General features: G+C 40.7%; 1 protein-coding gene across 15 annotated transcripts in view; it reads right to left on the bottom strand.

Moving 5' to 3' along the window:
* Positions 1 to 713: 713 nt before the first annotated feature.
* fam131bb (family with sequence similarity 131 member Bb) overlaps positions 714 to 21,761 on the bottom strand; it is a 53,260-nt gene continuing 32,212 nt past the window's right edge. For 10 of the 15 annotated variants that reach the window (XM_039619371.1, XM_039619370.1, XM_039619368.1 and 7 more), the window contains 8 exons: positions 15,938 to 15,975; positions 13,081 to 13,116; positions 12,601 to 12,703; positions 9,988 to 10,212; positions 9,732 to 9,872; positions 7,602 to 7,909; positions 6,468 to 6,734; positions 714 to 3,040 (listed from right to left, as the gene is read on the bottom strand). In XM_039619371.1, coding sequence (XP_039475305.1) covers positions 2,825 to 3,040; positions 6,468 to 6,734; positions 7,602 to 7,909; positions 9,732 to 9,872; positions 9,988 to 10,212; positions 12,601 to 12,703; positions 13,081 to 13,116; positions 15,938 to 15,975 — 1,334 coding nt within the window. In that variant the 3' untranslated portion in view covers positions 714 to 2,824. The remainder of the gene's footprint in view (positions 3,041 to 6,467; positions 6,735 to 7,601; positions 7,910 to 9,731; positions 9,873 to 9,987; positions 10,213 to 12,600; positions 12,704 to 13,080; positions 13,117 to 15,937; positions 15,976 to 21,761) is intronic. The other 5 variants (XM_039619377.1, XM_031744225.2, XM_031744227.2 and 2 more) reach the window with 3 other exon arrangements.

Genomic DNA, 21,761 nt, shown 5'->3' on the forward strand with positions numbered 1-21,761 from the left:
CAGTAGGTTAACAAAGATGTGATCAGTAAACCTTAACATCCACAGAAATATTTTTGGCTTCTTATTATTTGTTTATTCATTCATTGAGATTTAATTAAAAAAGAAAAAAGAAAGAAAGCAACAACACAAAATAAATAAATAGATAAATAAATAAATAAAAATAACCCAAAGTGAAGCAGTGTCTGGAATGGAGTTCATGCATGTTTCCTTGTGATGTAGCTTATTAGCAAACAGTCAAGCCCAAATAAGCTGCGATGGTCAAAAAAATATATATAAAGCATTGGTCTTTCCACCACATTATGTCATCTGACTCATAAAAAAAAAGATACTGCTCCCAGAAGGGTTGGTACCCACATGAAATTATACTCTGTACAAGATGTCACATTTTTCCTCCCCACCAAGTAATTGTTCAATAAATAAATTAATATTTGCCATTGTGTAAAGACATTCTGTTTGCAGTTTTGAGCCCTCTTGAAGTTGTTTTTGTGACCTGCCACTACTGAAATTCTTGAAGCTTTTAAAAACAGTGAGCTGCCGAACTGCTCCATCTCGTACCTCTTCTTGGCTTAAAGTGCTCAAAACCAGACAAAACGAGAGTGCTTTACAGCCGTGACACCTACTCTAACTTATACCGGGAGGGAATTCAGCAGATCAGTAGAAAAATAAACATTGTCCCCAACATTGCATAAAGAAGCAATCAATAAATAAATTCATTCAAGTCAATAAACCATATATTTTATCATCTTAAAAGTTTCTCAAACAATCATCAAAGTGAGAGGAAAAGGTGCTCCTCCAACAGAGAAAACAGTGGTTTTGTAGTGTCGGAAAGTTTTGTCAGTGAGCCATGCACGGAAAGTCCACTTTGTTCACTGCCGCTGTTTAACTCCACACTCGCTAGCAAACACCGTCCGTCCTCCAGTGAAAGAAAAAGAAAAACCCACAAAAAATAAACCATGCTTGCCAAACATTGTCATAATCGCTATCACGCTCCAGGCAGCTGCTTCACAGTAAGAACGATGAGCAGGAAGACACCGATCTTTTCAGCTTCAGTGTTCAGTCCTAATCGTCCGCTCTATTCCCTGATTGGCTGACTGAGTGGCAACCTCCTGTCGCTGTCGCCAAACTATTTCCACCGCCAATGGTCTCAGCAGGTTGAACGCCCTTCAGTTTGATTCGGTCACTCAACTTAAAACACAACATCCCTCCCATTTCCTCCGATTTTGTCTTTGTGTTGTTGCACACAGAAGAAGAAAAAACTAAACTGTGCTAGGCTAAGCTGTGAGTCAGAGAGCAATCCCCAAAATAAGGTGGGACCCAAGAGGTGTACAAAAATAAAGAAATCATACTGTAATAGAACAGTTGTGATTGTGAGCGAGAGGCAATTTCTTTATATACTCAGAATATTTACATATCTGTGACAGAGCTGACACTGATCTGGGAAGCCAGTGTCTCGTCTGCCTATTGCTGGTTACAATTTAGATATTCATATCTCTGTGTGTGTGTGTTGTTGTGGTCTTGGTGAGCCAGCAGTGAATCCACTTTCCAACATGGTTGAAAGACTCTCCCACTTGTTTTTGTTTCATAAGAACAGCGCTCCCTTCTCTCTCATGTGGACCACGGAGGAGGCATCAAAGCAGCGCTCGTGTACTGCCGCCTGTCTTCCAGTACATTCAAAATAGTGGTTATCATCCTTTATTCATCGCGATTACGTCAATGGAAAAAAAAAAAAAAAGCAGCTGAGGGTTCGCGTTGTCAAGTGGCTCGGTTTTGGTTGTCGGTGAAAGCTTTCAGAGCGGGAACTGGGTAACCTCAACAGTCCAAAGGGAACCTCTGATCTGTTGGGATTGCATCAGTGCAAAAGAGATTCACATATGCAGCTCTGTGTTTATTTCTCAGTCATGAAAGCCACCGCTCAAGCCCACCGCAGGCCCACTGCAGGGCCACTGTGGCCACACCTGGGATACTATGGTTCAGTGCAAAGTCTATACAGTGCTGTATAGTACAGGTACTCCATAGTACTCTGAAGAAACATGCATACAGAGAGACAGAGTAGGAAGCACGCTATCTTACAGTACAATCCTTATCTGTGCAGGGTTTTTGGGTGTCCAGTCAGCAGGACGGGCCTGTCCCTGGATTGTGCCTCGGGGAAAACTGCATTTCACTGAAATGCTGAGATTTTCTGAGCCTACTTCAATCATCTGTGAAAGTGCTTGGGTTGCCAGATGTAAAGTATAGTGTATGTGTTTGATGCAATGGGGAAATAAATTTGACTAAACTCTATCTTATGTGTTGAATAACAGCTGTAAACAGAGTAGTTCTCCCACTGGAAATCTCATATCTTATCATACACTTATACATAGATTGTTGTTCTTTTTTTTGTTTCTTTTATTACAAAATTATTGTTTTTTTTATTACTTTAGATTTTCATTATCATTATTAGATGATGACAGGGTCGAGTTGCTTGTCTTCATAAAAAGCATGCATGTTTTCATTCCCCTCCTTTTTGTCTCAGTGCGATTTCCCAGTGGATATAATTCACTCGGTTGGTGCTTCTCTTCTGCCTTCATCTCTCTTTTCTTCAGTTACCTTTGGGATGTAAGGCTTGCAAAGAAACAGGTGTCCATTGTTGCATCGGCTCTACTCTTATTGGGAGTCCACTATCAAATCTGTTTCTCACCATTTTGAAGAAATGATCTTGCAACCAAAAAAGTTGTGGTTTCGATACCTGAAAAGGAACAGAGTAATAGATATATATTGTGTTATTATGCTCATTTCTTGCTGACTCCCCAGTCAGTTTTTCATTTGTCTCTTGGCTGCCACAAACTCAGTTGGCTGCCACAGAAGCAGGAGGCCCCTGTTCTGGCTCTTCCTTCTCCTCTAGTGTCTGAATGAGACCAGAAGTGACATCAGACAACTTCCGCTCTGTGATTGGCTCTGCTGGAAGCTGCCCCGGACTGCTGCCACCAGAGGCATCCCCTTGTTGTGTGGGTGGAGTCAATGTGGCCGACTCTTGCTCCATGCACAGTGCCACATCTTCTTCCTAATCAGGGCAGAAAGAGTGAAACACACAAGGTCAACTCGATGACTAACTTATGTATGTAGATAGATTTTTACCTACTTTCCTCTGCAGTAGCGAAAATAAATATTTGATCCCCTGCTGAATTTGTAAGTTTGGTGACTTACAAAGAAATGAACAGTCTCAGATTTTCATGAGATTTTCATTTTAATGGAATATCACCCCAAAATCCAGGAAATGAAACACATTATATAAAAGTTATGAATTGATTTGCATAGCATTGAGTGAAGTAAGTATAGTAAGATAGGTATAATCATTCAACCAATCAATCAACCAGTCAACCAAGCAACCAATAACAGAGACCCTTGATCTCAATTATGTGAATAAAGCACACTTGTCCACAGAGTCAATTTCTTTCTTTCCAGCCTCTCCGCCACCATGAAAAGACCAAAGAGTTGTCAAAGGATGTCATGGACAAGATTATTGACCTGCACAAAGCTGGAATATATTACCAGACCATCAGCAAGTAGCCTGGTGAGAAGGTGACAACTCTTGGTCCAACTATTTGCTAATGGAAGAAATATAAAATGACCATCAATTGCCCTCTGTCTGGAGCTTCACTTGTAAGATCTTGCCTCATGTGGTGAGGATGATTATGAGAAAGGTGGTGGATCAGCCTAAAACTACACAGGTGGAGCTTATTATTGATCTGAAGGCAGCTGGGACCACAGTCCCCAAGAAAACCACTGATAACACACTACGCCATGAGGTCCCCCCTGCTCAAGAAGTCACATGTAAAGATCGGTCTTGGGTTTTCCACTGAACAGTGACAGTGTGGTCCAATGAAACCAAAACCTTTGGTATCAACTCAACCCGCTGTTTGTGGAGAAGGGAAACACTGAGCCAAAGGCAGTTTCCAGATCTCAGTCCTGTAGAAAATCTGTGGAAGGAGCTGAAGGTTCAAGTTGCCAATGGGCAAGGAATTAAAGAGTTTCTGTAAAGATGAGTGGGCCAAAATCCAGCCTGAGATGTGTACAAATCTAGTGACCAACTACAAGAAATGTCTTAGCGCTGTGCTTGCCAACGAGGGTTTCTCCATTAAAATGAAACTGCCATCATAATTAGAGGCTGTTCATTTCTTTGTAAGTAAGCAAACTAACAAATGCAGGAGAGGATCAAATAATGATTTCTCCTACTGTATCAGCTAACAGACTGATTGGCAAATATAAAGATCAGCATGACGCATCAAAGTACACAGACTTTGTCAAGACAATCTCAACTCAAGGCCCACTGTCAAGCTGTTTTGAAGCTTGCAATGCATAATCTTCCTCTGCAGACCTCAAGTCAATGCTGGTTTAAAGTCAAGGTTTCCAAAGTCCAAATAATTAATTTTTAAATGGTAAATGGCCTCCACTTAGCATGCCTTTTAACCTTAGCTGTGTCTGTAGAGCTCTTTGCAGTCCTTATCATTCACACAGACATTCTGAAGTGACTTGGGGTTCAGTGTTTTGCTCAAGGACTCTTAAATGTAGTCAGAAATCGAATGACCAACCCATCAGCCTCTCTGCACTATAATTAAACACTAATGGGATACATAATAGTCAGTTTTTAGTGGCTGTTACTGTTTTTTCCCCTTTTCCCCCCCATTTCTCTCAGTATAATTTCAGTTACGTTGTGACATATACAAGCAGGAACAAGCTTACTAGTCACTGGCTCAGATAGAAAGGTAGAAATATTAGCATGTTTGTTGACATGGGTGGAAAAGCCAATTAATCTTTTCCTAAAGCTTTTGCGCTACCGTGATACCACTGTAGGTTGTGAAAGTCAAAAATTATATTCAGTATATCCAATTGGGATAAAACAATTATTGTGTTATATGATTGTGTTTTATAGGGGCAGCTGTGGCTGAGGATGTAGTGCAAGCTGTCGACCAATCAGAAGATCACGACGCATCCATCAGAGTTTGTGCGTGTGTGTGTGAATGTTAGATAAAACCGCTGAGGTGTAGATTTGTATGAATGTGTATGTGATTGGGTGAATGAGGCTCGTAGTATAAAATGCTTTGAGTGCTCAGTTAGAACAGATAAGTGCTACATAAGTACCATTCACCATTCAGTCCATTTACCATTCTATATGGACCAAAATAATTGTAATTAGGGTTTTTGTCATAAGGAAGAGCAGCCCATCATAAGCCCATCTGCTTATTCGATGATGGAATGCCAACAAGAGCTCAGCTGCTAAAAAGTGTTGCCTTCTTGAGCTGCACAGCTAAATCAACCTGAAGATGAGGACTTCATGAATTAGATATATAGGCGACTGATCGTTTTGTGCATTAATAAGGTTGCTCCCTGCAATTTTCATGAAAACTTTCATAGCAGTCCCTTTTGCTTCACACCTTTTACATAATTTATCCCCAAAATAACTGACGTTTGGAGGCCTGCCACAACTGTGGTTCTCAACTCCCCCTCCTCTTGTTTCCTGACATTTCTGCTATCTAATCTATTCAAATTCTTCCATTCCCAACTTTATCTATTGAGGCCACAAATCCAATATTTTTAACATCAGTTAATGTCGCCATCAATTCAGTATAGATAATGGAAATGTTGTAAAAGTATATGTCTTCGGCAGGTCAAAAGCTAAAAAATCCATCCATGCATTCAGTTTATTCCACTTATCTAATTCAGGGGTCAAGAGGCTGGAGCCTATAGCAAGGTAGGGTACAACTGCTCAGGTTGCCAATTTTGTCGCACGGCTAACACAGAGAGACAGATAAGCATTCACACCTATTTCACCAATTAACTTAATATGGACATCTGTGCACTGTGGCCAGAGTACCAATATAGAACCCACATGGGTGCAGGGAGGACATGCAAATTGCACACGGGAAAGCCCCATCCAACCAGTAAATCTTAATCCAGGATCCTCTGGATGTGATGGTGTTAATCCTTCTAACAAAAATGCACATATACCCGGAGGTTTCTTCCTGTTAAAAGGGAGTTTTTCCTTTCCAATGTTGCCAAGTGATTGCTCAAAGGGGGTCGTCTAATCGTTGGGGTTTCTTATGTTGTTGTAGGTTTTTTAGCTTATAATATAAAGTAACTTCAGGTGAATGTTGTTGTGATTTTGTGCTATACGTACAAATAAAACTGAACTGAATTAAAGTACTGGCAGACAATTTTTATCAAAAATGTCAATCAGTATCCCCTCTATTGAAAAATTGATCTTAGATTGCTACACGTGCATAAACTGAAACCAATCTTATGATTAAATGATTCGAGATAAAACTTTAAGAACAGTCTGCAGATTTAAAACAGAAATGACACACAGGTTGCAGTAAGCAGAGCTAAACCTCCAGTCTGGTGTCTCTGAGAACTCACTTAGAAAGCTACAAAATCAAATATTAATCACTGAAGAGATAATTTTATGTAATGCAACCCCATGTTCAACTCACCTTGACCTCCTCCTCCTCCTCCTGCTGCTCCAGTAGCGGGGAGTGTTCCGTTCCTACCATCTCTTCACCAGTGGGAACGCACAGGCTTGGCTCCACTGCCGCCGCCACACCCATGTACCCACCGGCTTCTGCCTGATAGGCTTCCATCTGCCCCGTGTTCCACAGATCAACCAGCGGAGGGTGAATTTGATGAACCAGACTGTGGATGGTGCTGTTGGGTGTTGCTTGCAAAGAGTGGTTGGCACTGTGTAGCCTGTGCTCCAGAGACTTGAAACACACAGAAAAGACTAGTCAGTAAAATGTGAGGATTGAGCAGTGACTGAAAGACAAAAGATCTGTCAGTCGTTTGCGACTTGTTTGCCAGCTTTAATGTTTCATGACATGCTCCCCATGTCAGTATGCAGTAAGCTGACTTTGTTTTCCTTGGGCAACAGAGGTGATATGCAGATCTTTTTGTACAGTATAAGAAAACAAGGTTTTTCATTTATTTTGGCTGAAAGATGCATGTCGAATAAGTACTGACAAAGCTAATGGGGTGTAGGTATGAGTTTACCTGCGGTAGATCAGTCTTCATTAATTCCTCATCCATGGAATCCTTTTTTTTACATTTTTGTTTAAAAATGATTTGGATGCTTCTTTTGGGAAAATGTCATATTGAGAATGATGACTCAATAGTGTGAGGTGTGTCAGCGTTCACATCAGATGCAGTTGAGTCATTGCTTAGGCTAAAATCTTTTTTATGAAGTAATGTAAAAACAAAAACAAATAAAAGGAGATCATTAGATAGAAAAATCCTGAGTTAAGATTATTTTGTTGAATTTCTATTTCCGCAGTCAAGAGTGAATTTCAGACTCAGCATGACACCCAGGAGGTAAGAGTTGTCTGAGAACATGTTCTGAGTAAAAGCCCAACTGTTTTAGGCTATAAATGCTGTGATGTGTGGGTTTGTTCATGTGCTGTACTTGTGCCTATAAAAAAAGTGAACAAATACATAAAATAACATGTTAATCAATTTATTTTACCAGACAGTATTTTATAACAACCATCTCTGATACTAAAGCCTTATGCAATAGCAGCAACATGTAGTGTCTCATCTGGATTAAAACCCTGATGGCGGCACTCTCGATCAATCACCTGCTGTTGCTGATACTGCAGAAGCTGCTGTTGCTGGTAGTGCTGAAACTGTTGGATCTGCTGCAGCTGTTGTAGTTGACTCTGTTGGAGAGTGAACTGTTGCTGTTGTTGCTGAGACAGGAAGTGAGCTGCCGTCTGCCCATCGTAGCCCTCCGTACCCATAACGTAGGAGCCAGCAGGGGGAGACGCCACGCCGGAGGGATCATTGTTGATGGGCTCCCAAGCGTCAGAAGAGGAGAGGCAGTAGTGGCCCTGGGAGACGTATGTGTGAGGCCACACCTCCGCTGAGGAGTGGTGCAATATCTGATCTGCAGGAAATAAAAAAATGTGGCAGCTGCTGTTAGCACTCTTCAAAATGGGGGCAGCAGATGGATGCAGGAACACTGTGTTTTATGATTTTTACAAAAAATCCCACTTTTCAAATTCGCTGGATTTGGAAAAAAAATAAGCAATTTCTTAACCTCTTGAAATCACAACTTTAATTGACCAACAGTTGAAGCTAATAGCTGTTGAGATAAATGTGGCTGTTACCTACTCTGAAAAAAACTCAGCTGAAATCTTTCCACACTGGGTGAAAATGTTATGACAGAAACTGTCCAGTATGAACAGAACAGAGTTGAACACTGGCACACCTCGCACTGTTGAGTCATCATTTTGTCAAACTGTATAGTGCAGACAGACCTTTGATTGCCTCCAGTGTTTCTTGCTCAAAGTTGGAGGGCTATAAACTGGGCTCACAGCCACATATTTTGCTAAGTGTCTGACTTAAAAACGATGGGATCAGTTAAGACTAATGCATTCAGTGTGCAGTTAAAAAGTCTATTTTAAATCAGCAAAGCACTTACTCTAATTTTCTGCACTCAGAAGTCTGCGCTAAGGCAACAATGCAGTAAACTGCAAATATCCAAAATCACTGTTCATATTGATACAGTGTCTGGGTTTACCTTCCAACAGTTCATGCTGGAAACTGAAATGGCCTAAAGTCTAGAGCAGGGGTGTCAAACATAGGGTTTGGGGTCTGTGAAGGTTCTCAGCTATCCAGGTCTTCGTAGTCTAAGGAGCTTGGAAAGAAAAGCGTGAAACGGGTGTAGGTCACAATCAGCCAAGGTTTCGGGTGAACTCATTGCGAAACCTGGCCCCACCCTATCATGCAATTTCCTGAGGTCAGAAGGCCCAGGATGTGAGTGAGCGTTAAGGCGTCTGGGAAGGGATCTCAGTTGGTGTTGTAAACCACCACCTCTGTTCAAAGATGGTCGTTCACAGTGGACATATATGGCTTCTTTCACTCCTCTTTCAAACCAAACTGTCTTCTCTGTCCAAAATGTGAACGTTGGCATCCTCAAAGGAGTGACCTTTGTCCTTTAGATGCAGATGGACTGCTAATGGTCCATCCACATCTAAAGTCCAGACGCTTTTCTTTCCGAGCTCCTTAGAATAAGGTCTGGGGGCCAGAAGTGGCCTGCTAAAGTCTCCAATCTGGTCCACTGGACAGTTCTGGAAAGTGGAAGATTGGCATAAATTCCAGACTTCTGTGTTTTCATAAGTTTTACAGCTTTTCCTACTGGTTTAAAATACACAAGTAAATAAGTAATAGGTAAATCTTTAAATGACAGAAAGTTCCTGTTTTTACACCATCTACTATAGAAATGTATGACTTTTACAGTGGGTTCATTATAAAAAAAAAAAAAAAAAAAAAAAAGCCCAAGAAAACAAAAAGAGGACATTCAGTCAATTAACAAAAATTTTATGCTTTATAATTACAGGACAGCCTGCACAATGAGCTAACAGAACATTTTCTCTACATTTACCAAGTTATTTCTTGCAGTTTATGGCCAAAGCTGCACTTTCTTGTCACGTAAAGAAAGAAGTGCATTGTTTGTGTGATTAAACTTGCTTACGCAAGCCATTCACTTGTCCAGGCAGCTTACGATCAGAGCATGCTGTCCGTTGGCCACAACCTAAAGTGAGTTTGACATCCCTGGTCTAGAGAGACGAGACGCTGACACACGATACTCTAACTATTCTGCTTAAAATTGATTTGCCGCTTTCCAGCCTCTAAATGCTGTGGGTGTGTTTCACCCACAGCAGTTAGCTGGACTTTTAGCCTCAGACATATTTGTAGTCCTTTACCTCGACTGGTGATGCTCTCCTGGTTGACTTCACTGAGGTGAGCCACGCTGCCCTGGTTTGATCCTGACTGCGGAGTCTCACCATCCATTGATGACCACGCCAGGAGCGTTGCCTCTGAGATTGCAAACTGCTGCAGGATGCCTGAGGTGAGAATTCAGAGGGCAAGTCAGGATAACTGTTACTAAGACCTGCAGTACCACTCAAGTGGCTGATGACAGTTAATAGGGTGTGAAACTCTTGTCCTCATCCAACCGACCTGCTGCAAAGCGAGCCTCTTTCTCCCCATCACTGAGGTCACTGTAGGCGTCGTTCTCCAGCCGCCGCTCCTTTTCTCGCTCCTGGGTAGTGATGCGGGACTGCAGGACGCTCCCCGCACCCACCGTCTGCATGCCCCAGTTTTGCCATTCAATCATGTGAGCGACACGACCCTGGGCCATGGCTGTGGGTTTGGTCACTCTTTCCTTCATTGTGCGTGTGACACCTGTTTTAGGAGAAAGACCCAGACAAGGAAGGAGCAGAAGGAGGAGGGAGGGTGGCCAATTTAAACAAAATGGGTGGAAGTAAGAGGAGAAATTAAAAGATCAGAGGTTTAGAGAGAGGTGATTAGATGAGTTGAGGGAAGGAGTAGAGAATGAACCGGCAGATGGGGAAGAAATGGGGGAAAAAACAAAAGAAGAGGAAGGGAGAGACATAAGATAGATTCGTTATTATCAAGTGTGCATTGGTTTTGGGTGGTTTTGGGTGGAGGAGGGTATGATGCTACGATGTGATGGCTCATGGAAATATGGATATCCGGCACGGTTCGACTGATAAATTAATTAAGCAGCTGTCATATAAATTATAAACCTTTCAGTGTTGGAGTTGTTGTGTCTGAAATTGGCTTTACCTCACATGATTAACCAGTTTAAGTATAGCATACCATTCCCATTTTTAAGGATCATTTGCAATAAAAGCGCCTGATGCATTTTATATATTTGTTTTGATGTTAAAGAGGACCTATTAGGCTCATTATTAACTCACTTTTTAATTCTTGGACTTTACTGGAGTAGCTTTAAATGACTCGGGATCAAAATAAAACTCTCTCATCTTACACTGTGCCTTGGTTTAGCCTCTATGTTCATCACATACAGCTTTACTTTGTCTCCCTTTAAATCCACCTTACCTGTGAGCCAGCTTTCTTTTGATTGGCTGCCCTTTGCAAACAAAAGGTTTGAACAGCAGGTGGTGGAGCTCATGTGCTCACAGCCAGAGCTGTGTGCCTGAGATAACCATATTAAGGATATCCGCATTCACTGACGTGTCTGAAGTGGTCTGAAAGTGAGTGATTAGAGCAATGTGAAGCCTGAGCTTTTGGCCTGCTGGGATTACTTTCACACACGCTGACCTCATTATTTAAAACTTTAACCATATTCAATATTAGCATCCAGAACTGTAACAGTATATAAGCCCATTCAAGATAATTTATCTAAAGTTCAGGAGCAGGACCACACCCACAACAGTTCCTTTTCCAGCCGTATTTCTATAAGTGCCTATTTGGCCCGTCATCACTTTTTCTCTGCTTGTAAGCTTCTCTCAAAGGTATCAGGGGAGCCACCGCCTCAGCGAGCCTGTGGCATAGCTCGTTGCTTCATTATTAACAAACATTTTTCATTCGCATCTGGGGCTTTAGTCCTTTCTAGTGAATAACAATCTATACGTTTATCTATAGACAAATAAACAAGGAAAACCACAATAGGCCCCTGTTTAAAAAGTAAAGAAAATACCCAAACGCCTCTGGGATGTTTGAGACATAGCTGCTCATCTTATTCAAATATTGAATATCTTAAATTAATAACTGTTCGTAAGGAAAACATTATCAGCCAAATCCTACTATTCAAAAGCCTGTAGTTAAAAGAGGGTTTTCATGAGCACGGATTATAAGCTCAGAGAAATGAAAAAGGGTTGTGGAGGTGACATTCGCATGTTTAATGAGACTGTTAACATCACATGGAGGGGAGACGGCAGGAGACGTGTCTTGTCTGACAAAGGTGCATCATGGGATGGAGCAGGTTAATTGGGGTGAGGCGGCTGTGTGGCATGAATAATGAGAGGTTGGCTTGTTGACATGATAGCTTCTTCACACCTCTGCTAAGCTGCGCCGGGTAAACAGAAAACACTTCTCTTTCTCTTTATTGCATTTCGGAAAACTCAAAGCTGCTGAACATACATTTAATTTCCTGGTGCCATGCCACTGCAAACTCATATCTGTTTAACAGCTCTGCTCCATATTTCCACGCGACTAACATATGATGACACGTCCTGTAAATCCCTGGCTGCCTGATTCTCTCTGATGGTAGCACATGAAGATGGGATTCATGAATAAATTATAGGACAAATCAGTACCACAGCACACGGTATAGCAGCTGCACTTCATTACACTGTACTGCAGTACAATTCACTGCACTCAAATAAACTGCACTACACAAAACAGCTGGATGAAACCAAAAAACACTGCACTAAAAGAAAGCACTTCACTACACTAACTCTGTTCGACACGGCACTTTGCACAGTCAAAACATCCATACTAATACTTGCTCAGAACACCACAATTTCACAACCACTTAACATAAAAAAACTACACTTCCCACTCACCTTTCCTTAGAGCAACAAGCTGTGTTTGTGTATGTGTGTATATATGCCTGTGTGTGTGTTGTTTTTGAAGCTGAATTTGTTCCGTCAATGACTCACGAGGAGTCATTGACGACTGATATCACAGCGTGGAGAGGAAGTGATACAGGGGAACCCATTTAGGGTACCATGCTGACTCCAGGGCCCGTCTGAGGACAGAGCCAGCATGGGGTCGTTTACCAGTTACAGCACAGACACACACCTGACACACCTGACAGAGAAGACTTAGCCAGAGCCCCGATGCCATAGGCGTTTGAGTTCCTCTTGAGCCGGGGCAGGATTGATGTGGTGTCTTCCATAGACAGCTAGAAGGAGAGAAGAGAGAGGAATGGAGGAGGGGGAGAAAAGTGTGGAGAAAAGGACAGCATGGATGGTGTGAGAGGCCACACAGAGACAGTGTGTCATGACAGTGTGTGTGTCAGAGGGGTGAGTGGAGAGGAGAAGTGATGGAGGTGCTGGGTTAATACAAGAGACAGAATTTGCATTTCCCAAATCTTGATTCAAGAGATATTCTACAAAATAAAAATCACATAAATCTAGGGTTTCTCACACCAGTATAATAAACTGCAAGACGGACTGTACGGCTCAGGAGGTGGGGGTGTCGTAAATCAAAACGCACGAAAGCAACAAATAGATAGGGAGAGAAAAGTAGTAGATGAAGGAATGATGCCACAACACTTACATTGATTCCTTCCCATGAAAATTCTGAACGTCCATGCTGAGGAAGAGAAATAGGAGGAGAGAGGGATGGGGAAAGAAGGAGCGGGAAAGAGTAAGAGAGTGACAGGACAGAGAGGACATTGACATGCATCGGGGGTGGGGGAGGAGGAGGGGCGGAGGGGTTGATTGCACATCAGGCATGCGGAGGAAGAAATTAGGAGAAGGGAGAGGAAAATAAGACACACAGGATTTTCCAGGAACAAGGAAAGTGAAGAGCCAGAATGACAGGGAGAAGGGAGGGGATTAAACAGGGATCAGTTTATATTTGCTTAGTTGTGTATAGCAGACTGAATACGCTACGGATGAATGAATTTCCTCTTCGGTTACATGTGCTGCCAGAAACACTGAAAGCCAGCAGAAAACTGTGTGTGTTTGCGAGAGCGAGATATCAATAGTGTGTTGAACTGTATCTGATCCTGCACACAGACAGGGGACTGAGGCTAACAGGAGGAAGGGGACATTATGTGTTTATGTGTGCTTGTGGTGAAGGCAGACGCTGAGAACAAAGCGGATAAGCACTCTCTATCAGCTGGACTGACACTAACTGCACTGGGTACACTGGTGTGCTACTGGCTGAGCTGATATTTTGTCCCCTTTACTGTCGATGTACACAAGCTGCAGACAGACAGTCAAGACTGTCATAAAGCTCCAGGTCTACTTTCTTCTGGATAAATGCAATGCAAGCTGCACTGGTGGCACTAGTTTGAAGATCCTTCACTTACTGGTCAGTGATGCTTTTACAGACAGCAGCTAGTTTGCATAAACCTGGGAACATGTAGCCTGGCACAAAGTCTCCCTAAAAGCACCTCTTAAACTCACTAATTAACATTTAAATGCTTAATTAGTCTTCAAATCCCTTTTTTCGTAGATTTGTGTCATTAGCTTATTTTTTCTGGTCAATCTGCAGACTCAACAGAGTTTCACCTGAGAAGAAATAGCCTGTAATTAGAAAAACAGCTGTGGCCCTTTTTTTTGCACATTTATGCAGATTAAACAAACAACATATGATGTGAAACTTAAAGGTGCTGATAGGTGGAATTTTCAGTTTAGACTAGTTGTTTTTAGTTAACTACCTGCTGCCTGTAGCTTTGTGTTTCTTTTAAACCTCCACTTAATGAGGAATTAAAACTCGGGAAAGTCATTCCAGTCCGGCCCTTACACCGTCATGCTGTTTGCATGTTGATGCGAAGGATCTGCCACATTTAGTCCTGTTCCAAACCAACTATCCTTAAGTAAAAGTAGAATAAAGAGTACCCTCAATACTGAGTCTGCACCCAAGCAGGCTTACTAATTACATGAGGTAAAGGTGCAGCACCAGTTTTGTGATGTGGAGAAAACTCCATGCACTTCCAAACATAATATGCTTGTTATTCTTTCAGTAATATGAACAATTAAAGTGACTTTTATGGAAATTTTAGTAAGTAAAATTTTGTACTTTTTTGCATGTTTTTGTAACTGCAGGTACGGGTCCCAGAGAAAACACTATACTCTATATTTATCTTCTAGTAATGTCTCCTCATTATATTCTCAGCGTCTATTTTCACATACTGCAACACGTCAAAGTAAAAAAAAGTAATAATACAATGTAAAATATGCTCAACTCGAAGTAAATAAACTTGAATTTGAATTTGTAGCTACATTAAAAATAACAGCGTAATGTTAAATAATTATAGAAATGAATGAAAGTTAAATGTAAACACAGTTCTTTTTTAGTCTTACTGACTGCTCTGCTAGTCACGTTTTAGTGCTTTATTCTATACACTTCAAGCACTTTATCGAAAAACTGCAAAACTTTGTTAATGATCTTCAGTGGTCAATAGAGTAAAATGTAAAGATTATGTAATTCAATTCTAGGTTAAGATAATATAATAATGAGAGTGTGATGAGCAGGGTAGTGTTTATAATCTCTTTCAGCTACATCTAGATGCTTTATGTTAATCAATGTCTGCCTCTTCCTCGTGTAATTCTATTCTTTGCTCCCACTTCCTCCCTCACTCGCTCTTTGGTCGTCTCTGTCTCGCTCTCCATTCACAGGAGTGGGTGTGAGGAGAGAGCTGGGCTGCCTGGAGCAGCTTTCCCTATGTTCTTTTCCAATAGCCCTGACAACACTGATATATATGTATAGAAAGAGTGTGTGTGTGTGTGTGTGTGTGTGTGTGTGTGTGTGTGTGTGTGTGTGTGTGTGTGTGTGTGTGTGTGTGTGTGTGTGTGTGTGTGTGTGTGTGTGGGGCTGTCTTTTTTCCCCTCTCTGCAGAACCACGGGGGCATTCTGGGGCACGACGCATAAATAAATGATGCAATCAGTCCACAGTGCATTTGGTGGAAAAGTGAAGGTCTCTACACTTTAGTCCAAAATGGATCCTGCTCCTGTGTCCTTTCTCAGAGGCTTCAGTTTTAGAGCACGAGATCAGTAATGCAAGCGGGAGAGGAGAGGAGAGGAAGATGTACAGTAATAATGATGTGTAGGAAGTTGGAGAAAGAGAGGAGTGATGCCTCTGCCGTTCTGCTTTGAACCAGCACTGAGGAGTGACTCTGTCAGACAGCTATAACAAGCTTCAGACATCCTAGCAACAGCAATAAGCCAACCAAACCAGCGATTATTCAGTCATCCAGCCACACCACCCCATCTTGGCGAGGGAAGTGTAGCGGAAGCGACTGACATTGCCATGGCGTGATCTACTTCGCTAATCTACTAGCATAAGCACTGGCGCTATAGCTCATCGTGTGGCCATGTTGGTTCCTCAGGTGGAGTGGAAAACAGTTCACTGTCAGAGGAAGTCAACAACACGGATGAGCAGGAGGAATCACTGAAGACTTACTTGTTCCCCATCCTTTTGGACTGGCACGCCATCTGACGCTGAGAACGTGTTGAACAAGAGAGACAGAGAGGCACACAGAGAGAGGGAAAAGGGGGGAGAAGAGAAAGAAACATTAATATTTATTCTTAATTAAATTCAGTGACAAAACTGCTTCCACAAAATGCTCATGAAGACATGGTTAAAAACTTACAAGGGAGATATTTTTCTCTTTTATGCCTTTATTCCTATAATATTTCTTCCAGTTGCTACATTAACAATTCATTTTTACACTTTCTTCTTTTTATAAAAATAGTAGTAATACCCACCTCCAAAAGAAAACCAATAACTCAGATGAAACCACAAGTTTCACGCCTGAATTATAATAAATACATACAGCAAATATATATAAGAAAAACAGTAAACACCCATGATGTGTGTCATCATGAGGGACTCAATACAACCCATTTATTAGCATCCATCATCAGTATTCTTAGAAAGGTTGGGTGTTATTGGGAAAGGCTGTAAGTTCTGAATTATTGCCTAAAACAAATAAATGAATAAGTTTACTATTTTCGGCATTACCCCAATGCCCCCAATTTAAAAATGCATGTATACTTTATAAATCAAATAAAGGTTTTGTACCTAAAAATACACAGCAATCTTTATCCACTAAGCACTTATTGGCAAATGTGTGAACAGATTTTAATGTCACATAAAAATCTGGACATTTCCCTGAATTCCTCTCAGCCTTTTCAATCTCAATGAATCTGGATAGATTTTCCTGGAAAATCCAATCACCTTTAAGTCTCTTCCTTTTCTGCTCCTCAGCACCAGCAGTGTGTAAAACTGGCGAGAATCACCTTAGAAATACAATCTGCTAATGTCAACAAATAGAGGCTCACTGCACAGCAGATTCAAACACACACCACACAAAAAACAAACAAATAAAATCTAGTGACGCCACTTTTAGAAAGACAAACAAATGGCAATGAAAACAGTTTTATAAAAGCATTTATGTTAGTCAAACTATCACCTCTCACAATCAGACCTAACTATACAATGTTACTCACGCAGCACTGATGAGTGGCAGTCTAAATATTCTTTAATTACACCAGTGAGGAGAGTCAATAATTTTTATATATAAAAAATTATATAATCAAAAGTTTTAATGGCTGTTTGTAACCAAGAAATTGAATTGAGAACTGATTTAGGAATATATTTATAAATACATATATATTTATTTACCTATTCTATACTTTCTTTATGTTTGGTGATGTATTATGTTGATGATTAAAGGAAGGATATTAATAAATATCAAGGAGAATAACAGCACGGAGTCTGTGCTGCCATTTCACTTGAATCTAACACGGCACGCTCCACTTATGTAGGCTAACTAACCTCATTAAGGCGTTAGCCCTTAATGAAGGACAACGCCTTAAATCTCCGTGCTGTGTCGGACACCATAACATTGAAATCTCGCAAAGAGATGTGACCAAGCCAGCTGTTCCCATTGGGGTGAATCACGGTTAGTAACATTTTCAATCCACATGGATATTCACGCATAAGACAAATAGTGCATTAAAAAAGGAAATATAAATAGTAAATATTAGCCCCATTAATGATACGAAGAGAAACAGAAAGCTTTTACAATAAAGGTGAAGGTGGCTCTTCACCTTTATTACCGGAAGTTAGTATGGCTGAGAAAAATACTGCCCAGCCACAACATATACTTATTTCTGAAACACAGGTTATCTTTTTGGTAGCATGTGCATGCCTGGATGTGTGTCATTAAGTCTGTAAACACAATATCTCAAAAAGCTTTGAACTAATCCTGATTAAACTTTGTAGGGGTGTAGAGTGAGGTCATGTTAACAATCCATTAAAATTTGGTTTACATCCACCGAGGTGTTCAAGGTCAACTTAATGATTTGTTGGTCATAAATAAACAAAAAGCCTCATAACTTAGAAACCATGGTTCTAACAAGTGTGGTGTGTGTTGTAAACATACAGAAAGTTCCTTATAAAGATTTAAACTATCATATCACATTTGACCTCTGACCTCTCCTTCAAGGTCAATAGATTGCGCTGAAGGTCAAAGTGATAACAATGCTCTATAGAGTTATTTAAAACTGTTTCTTACTGGCATATAGTCATATCACTTACTTTGGACCTCTGACCTCTTCTTCAAGGTCAAATAAGGTCAAACATTTTTAAAACTATGCTTAAAATTCTACCGCCTTTGTTAGTATTGACAGCATTTAGGAAATGAAACAGGTATATGTGGATTCTAAATATAACTTTATAGTTTGCATGTAAATATCATGTCACATTTGACCTGTGACCTCACTTTTACATTTCACAGCTGCCTTTCTTTCAAGCTGACCCCACAGTGTTATATCTTTAAAGAGAGCATCAAGATAAAGAGAATGAGCTGCCTAGTTAGAAATATACATGTAATGAGCTTAAGTTATTCATGTACACTTATTTACAAATCACTACTATTACCCATCAACTACTCCTACATAATGTTTGTATTAAAAAAGTAAATATCTGTCATGCAATCCTCGTGTGATTTTTACTGTACTACAAACTTCTTAAAGTCTGTTTAAAAAGATAAAGAAAACAAAATTAATATATAAAAAATACATTACAATTCCTTTAAAAGGAAATACTGCCCAGAGAGTGAGCTGCCATGGTGGAGTTTTCCGCTCTGAGTGCTTCTTATCTTACATATACAGTCAGATTACAGTAACAACGTACCTTTATTAACTTATCGACATGACTTCAGTCAGTTCTGTTCATTGTTATGCATCATCACTGCTTTGCCTGGTATGTTAGCCCAGGCCTACATACCTAGCATTAGTGCAATCAACAGGATGCTGACTCCAGCTCCCTTAGTGGCCACAACAAGGGTTACTACACAACGACTTTAAAATGTAATTACCTTCATTCGGCACTCATGGCAACACATTCAATAAACCAACATATTCCTCCTTTTGTTAAAGCCTTTAAGTGTTCATGGTGAAGCAGACTGGAGTAAATAAAAGATTTTTCTCCCAAGTTTGACTCTTGGCTGAACTCTTTAAGCTGTCATTAAAATTTTGTTATTCTGCGTTTCAGACCTGGTCAGTCTACTTTGCCTCAATCAAGACCATTACCTCCTTGTTTAGCTGAGAGCTTCTATCAACCCCCTGCAGGTTTTACTTTCACACCACTAGAATGCAGACCAGTGCTGGAGAGCAACAGAGGAAATTTAATCAGTGATTGTATTTTGGTCAAATTCTGAAGTATACCAGAGAAGAAGCAATACCACTACATCAATCTGCAATCTTAACTTGCAGTTGACTGTACAGAAAAATGACATTTGAAAGCTGATTAATCTATTTCTGGTCATGCAGTCTCTAACATACTTTAACTGCATCTTGTTAAGTAAACTTTTGAACATTTACATAAGTAAGATTTCATATCGCAGACTTCTAATAGGCTACTTTGCTTCTATTGTGTCCCTATAAACCAAATAAATATTGACGCTTGCGTCACACTTAGCAATATACTGCTTAAAATGGCAGATCAAATACAAAGCTGTCCACCCTGCATATTGTAGGTGTAACTTGTGTGAAATACACCCTCTCTGTTGGATAAATGAATGTTATTATCCCTCCTCGTTCCTGGCTGTCCAAATCCTAATTAAAACATTGGTTTAATTAGAGAGTCGGTAGTGGTAATGGAGTTTAAACACGGCCTCAGTCTCTAGGTGCTCCTCTGTATCAGAGGGTCTGTGCTCTGTGTGTACAACTCTCAGAGGGGCTTACTCCTCTATCAGCACACTGCGAGTCTGCGTATGTGTCTGAGTTTGCGTGTTTGTGTGTTGCTGAGCCAGTTGCGGTTCTCACAGCTGCATTTGGCAATCATGAGCGATTCCTCGGGAGCTCTGAAAGAAAAAAAAAAAAACAAAAAAAAAAAAAACACAGAGTTGTTGGCTCTCTAGATGTCCAGTGATGTCTGTGACCCACTGACCCAGTGATTCAGAAACATCAGCTCTGGTCTGTCTCTGTTGGGCTCTCAGATATTACCCTTCCCTCTGAACTCCATCCAGTCACATCAAATCATTGCAAGGGCAGTGGACAAGGGACAGGCTTCATTCCAGAAATTGGCCCTCTTTGCTCAGGCAGGAAGGGATGTCCATATTTCTCTTGTATACAGGAATCACAATCATTTCAGTGGGAATTTTGGGTAAAGTATTGGCATATATCATAAGTCTGTAGGTTTTAATGCATTTAAAGTGTTTCTTCCAGGAGAGACTGTGTTTTATCGTCCTGTTTTCTTCGACCCAGTTTTCCTCAACCATCCTAAGTTATTTTTTTCTTTTGTTTCTCTTAATACCTCAGGACATCTGCACAGGAGATGTGTGTCGTTACTGTATGTATAAATAGCTGCTTGGATAGATTACTGGATTAAATTCACCTAGGGGACATTGAAAGTGATGCTTCTAGTTTAGGTCTGAAGGTAAGATTACAAGGAGTTTGTTAACAGTTGTACCTCAGCCTGGACATGGTGATTAAGTGAACATTTTTTTAAATAAAACTTAACAATGTTTAAATGAAGAGTCAAACAAATACCAATATGGTGACTCATTAGTTAGACTGCTGGCTTGATGTGTAACCGGTGGTGATCCACACCACGATTTTAATTTCCTCCTGCCTGTCAGTGTTTACCAATGCATAAAAACACAGAGAATACATTTTGGCAAGTGTGATTTCTTTTTAGTTTTCCACACTGACTGTTTACCTGCATGCAAGCAAAGCGTGTTCAAACATGATTATCATCCAGTGTTTTTGCTATTGACCAAACTACAGACTCTGTAAACGCTACATGATTGTACATATGCAGAAGATGTTTACAGACACTAATCAAATACTAAATAGGCTATTTATTTTTCTGCTGTCTTGACTGTGCGATTGTAAACATACAGGTATGGATCTGACTATAATTTTACTTTGATAATACTTTGTGTAGAATTTCATTTTGGTCGCTCGGCTGCAAAGACAGGAAGTTGAATCCTGCCATAATGACTAGAACTGATGAGTTAATATGACATAAACTGTGGATGAACGACAGACACAGGGATGAACCCTTTCCTAGTGACACATGTGAGCCACATAAAACATTTCCACTGATGATCACAGCATCTAAATCTTCTGATTATGTTTAAATTGAACTAACAGCATACATAATAATGCACATTTATCTTTCAATTTACTCATGGAATACGGCAGAAACATTATCGTAGATTAGCTGATGGTTCCGCCACAAACTGCAGAAATAAAGAGACCACTTTGTATCCAATTTCAGAGTGGACAGATGCATTAATATTCAAACGATAAATTAACGATTAGACATGAACTCTGTGTGACCTCGGAAGGATTAATCATGAGTGTATGATTGTTGGCACTGAGGACTGAGGTGTGATGGGGTTATTTATTGGCTGATATCAGTTAGCTGGAGAGATGCCTCATTTTCTGCCTGGGTGGGAGAGAGTGTCCCAGATTTCTTCCCCATCTGGGTTAAAAATCTGCCCAGCAAACACAAACTACATAAACATACATTCACATTCACTTGAGTCTAGCCTCCAGCAACCTAGTGTATAGTACACTGCACAGTGACTCACACCATGCCACTCCCACTCTCCCTCACTTTAGCTTTTACAGTCTTTCTCCCTTGCATCCCTCAGCCTCATTTGGCCAATTAGCAGATTAGCAGTGACTGTCCCCACGCATGAATCACAATATGGCAAAAGAGTAGGTACAACCTACCACTGGGAAGACCTCCAGCCTTTACACAGCAA

This window comes from Oreochromis aureus, linkage group 11 (assembly GCF_013358895.1).
Source record: "Oreochromis aureus strain Israel breed Guangdong linkage group 11, ZZ_aureus, whole genome shotgun sequence".
Taxonomy (NCBI): Eukaryota; Metazoa; Chordata; class Actinopteri; order Cichliformes; family Cichlidae; genus Oreochromis; species Oreochromis aureus.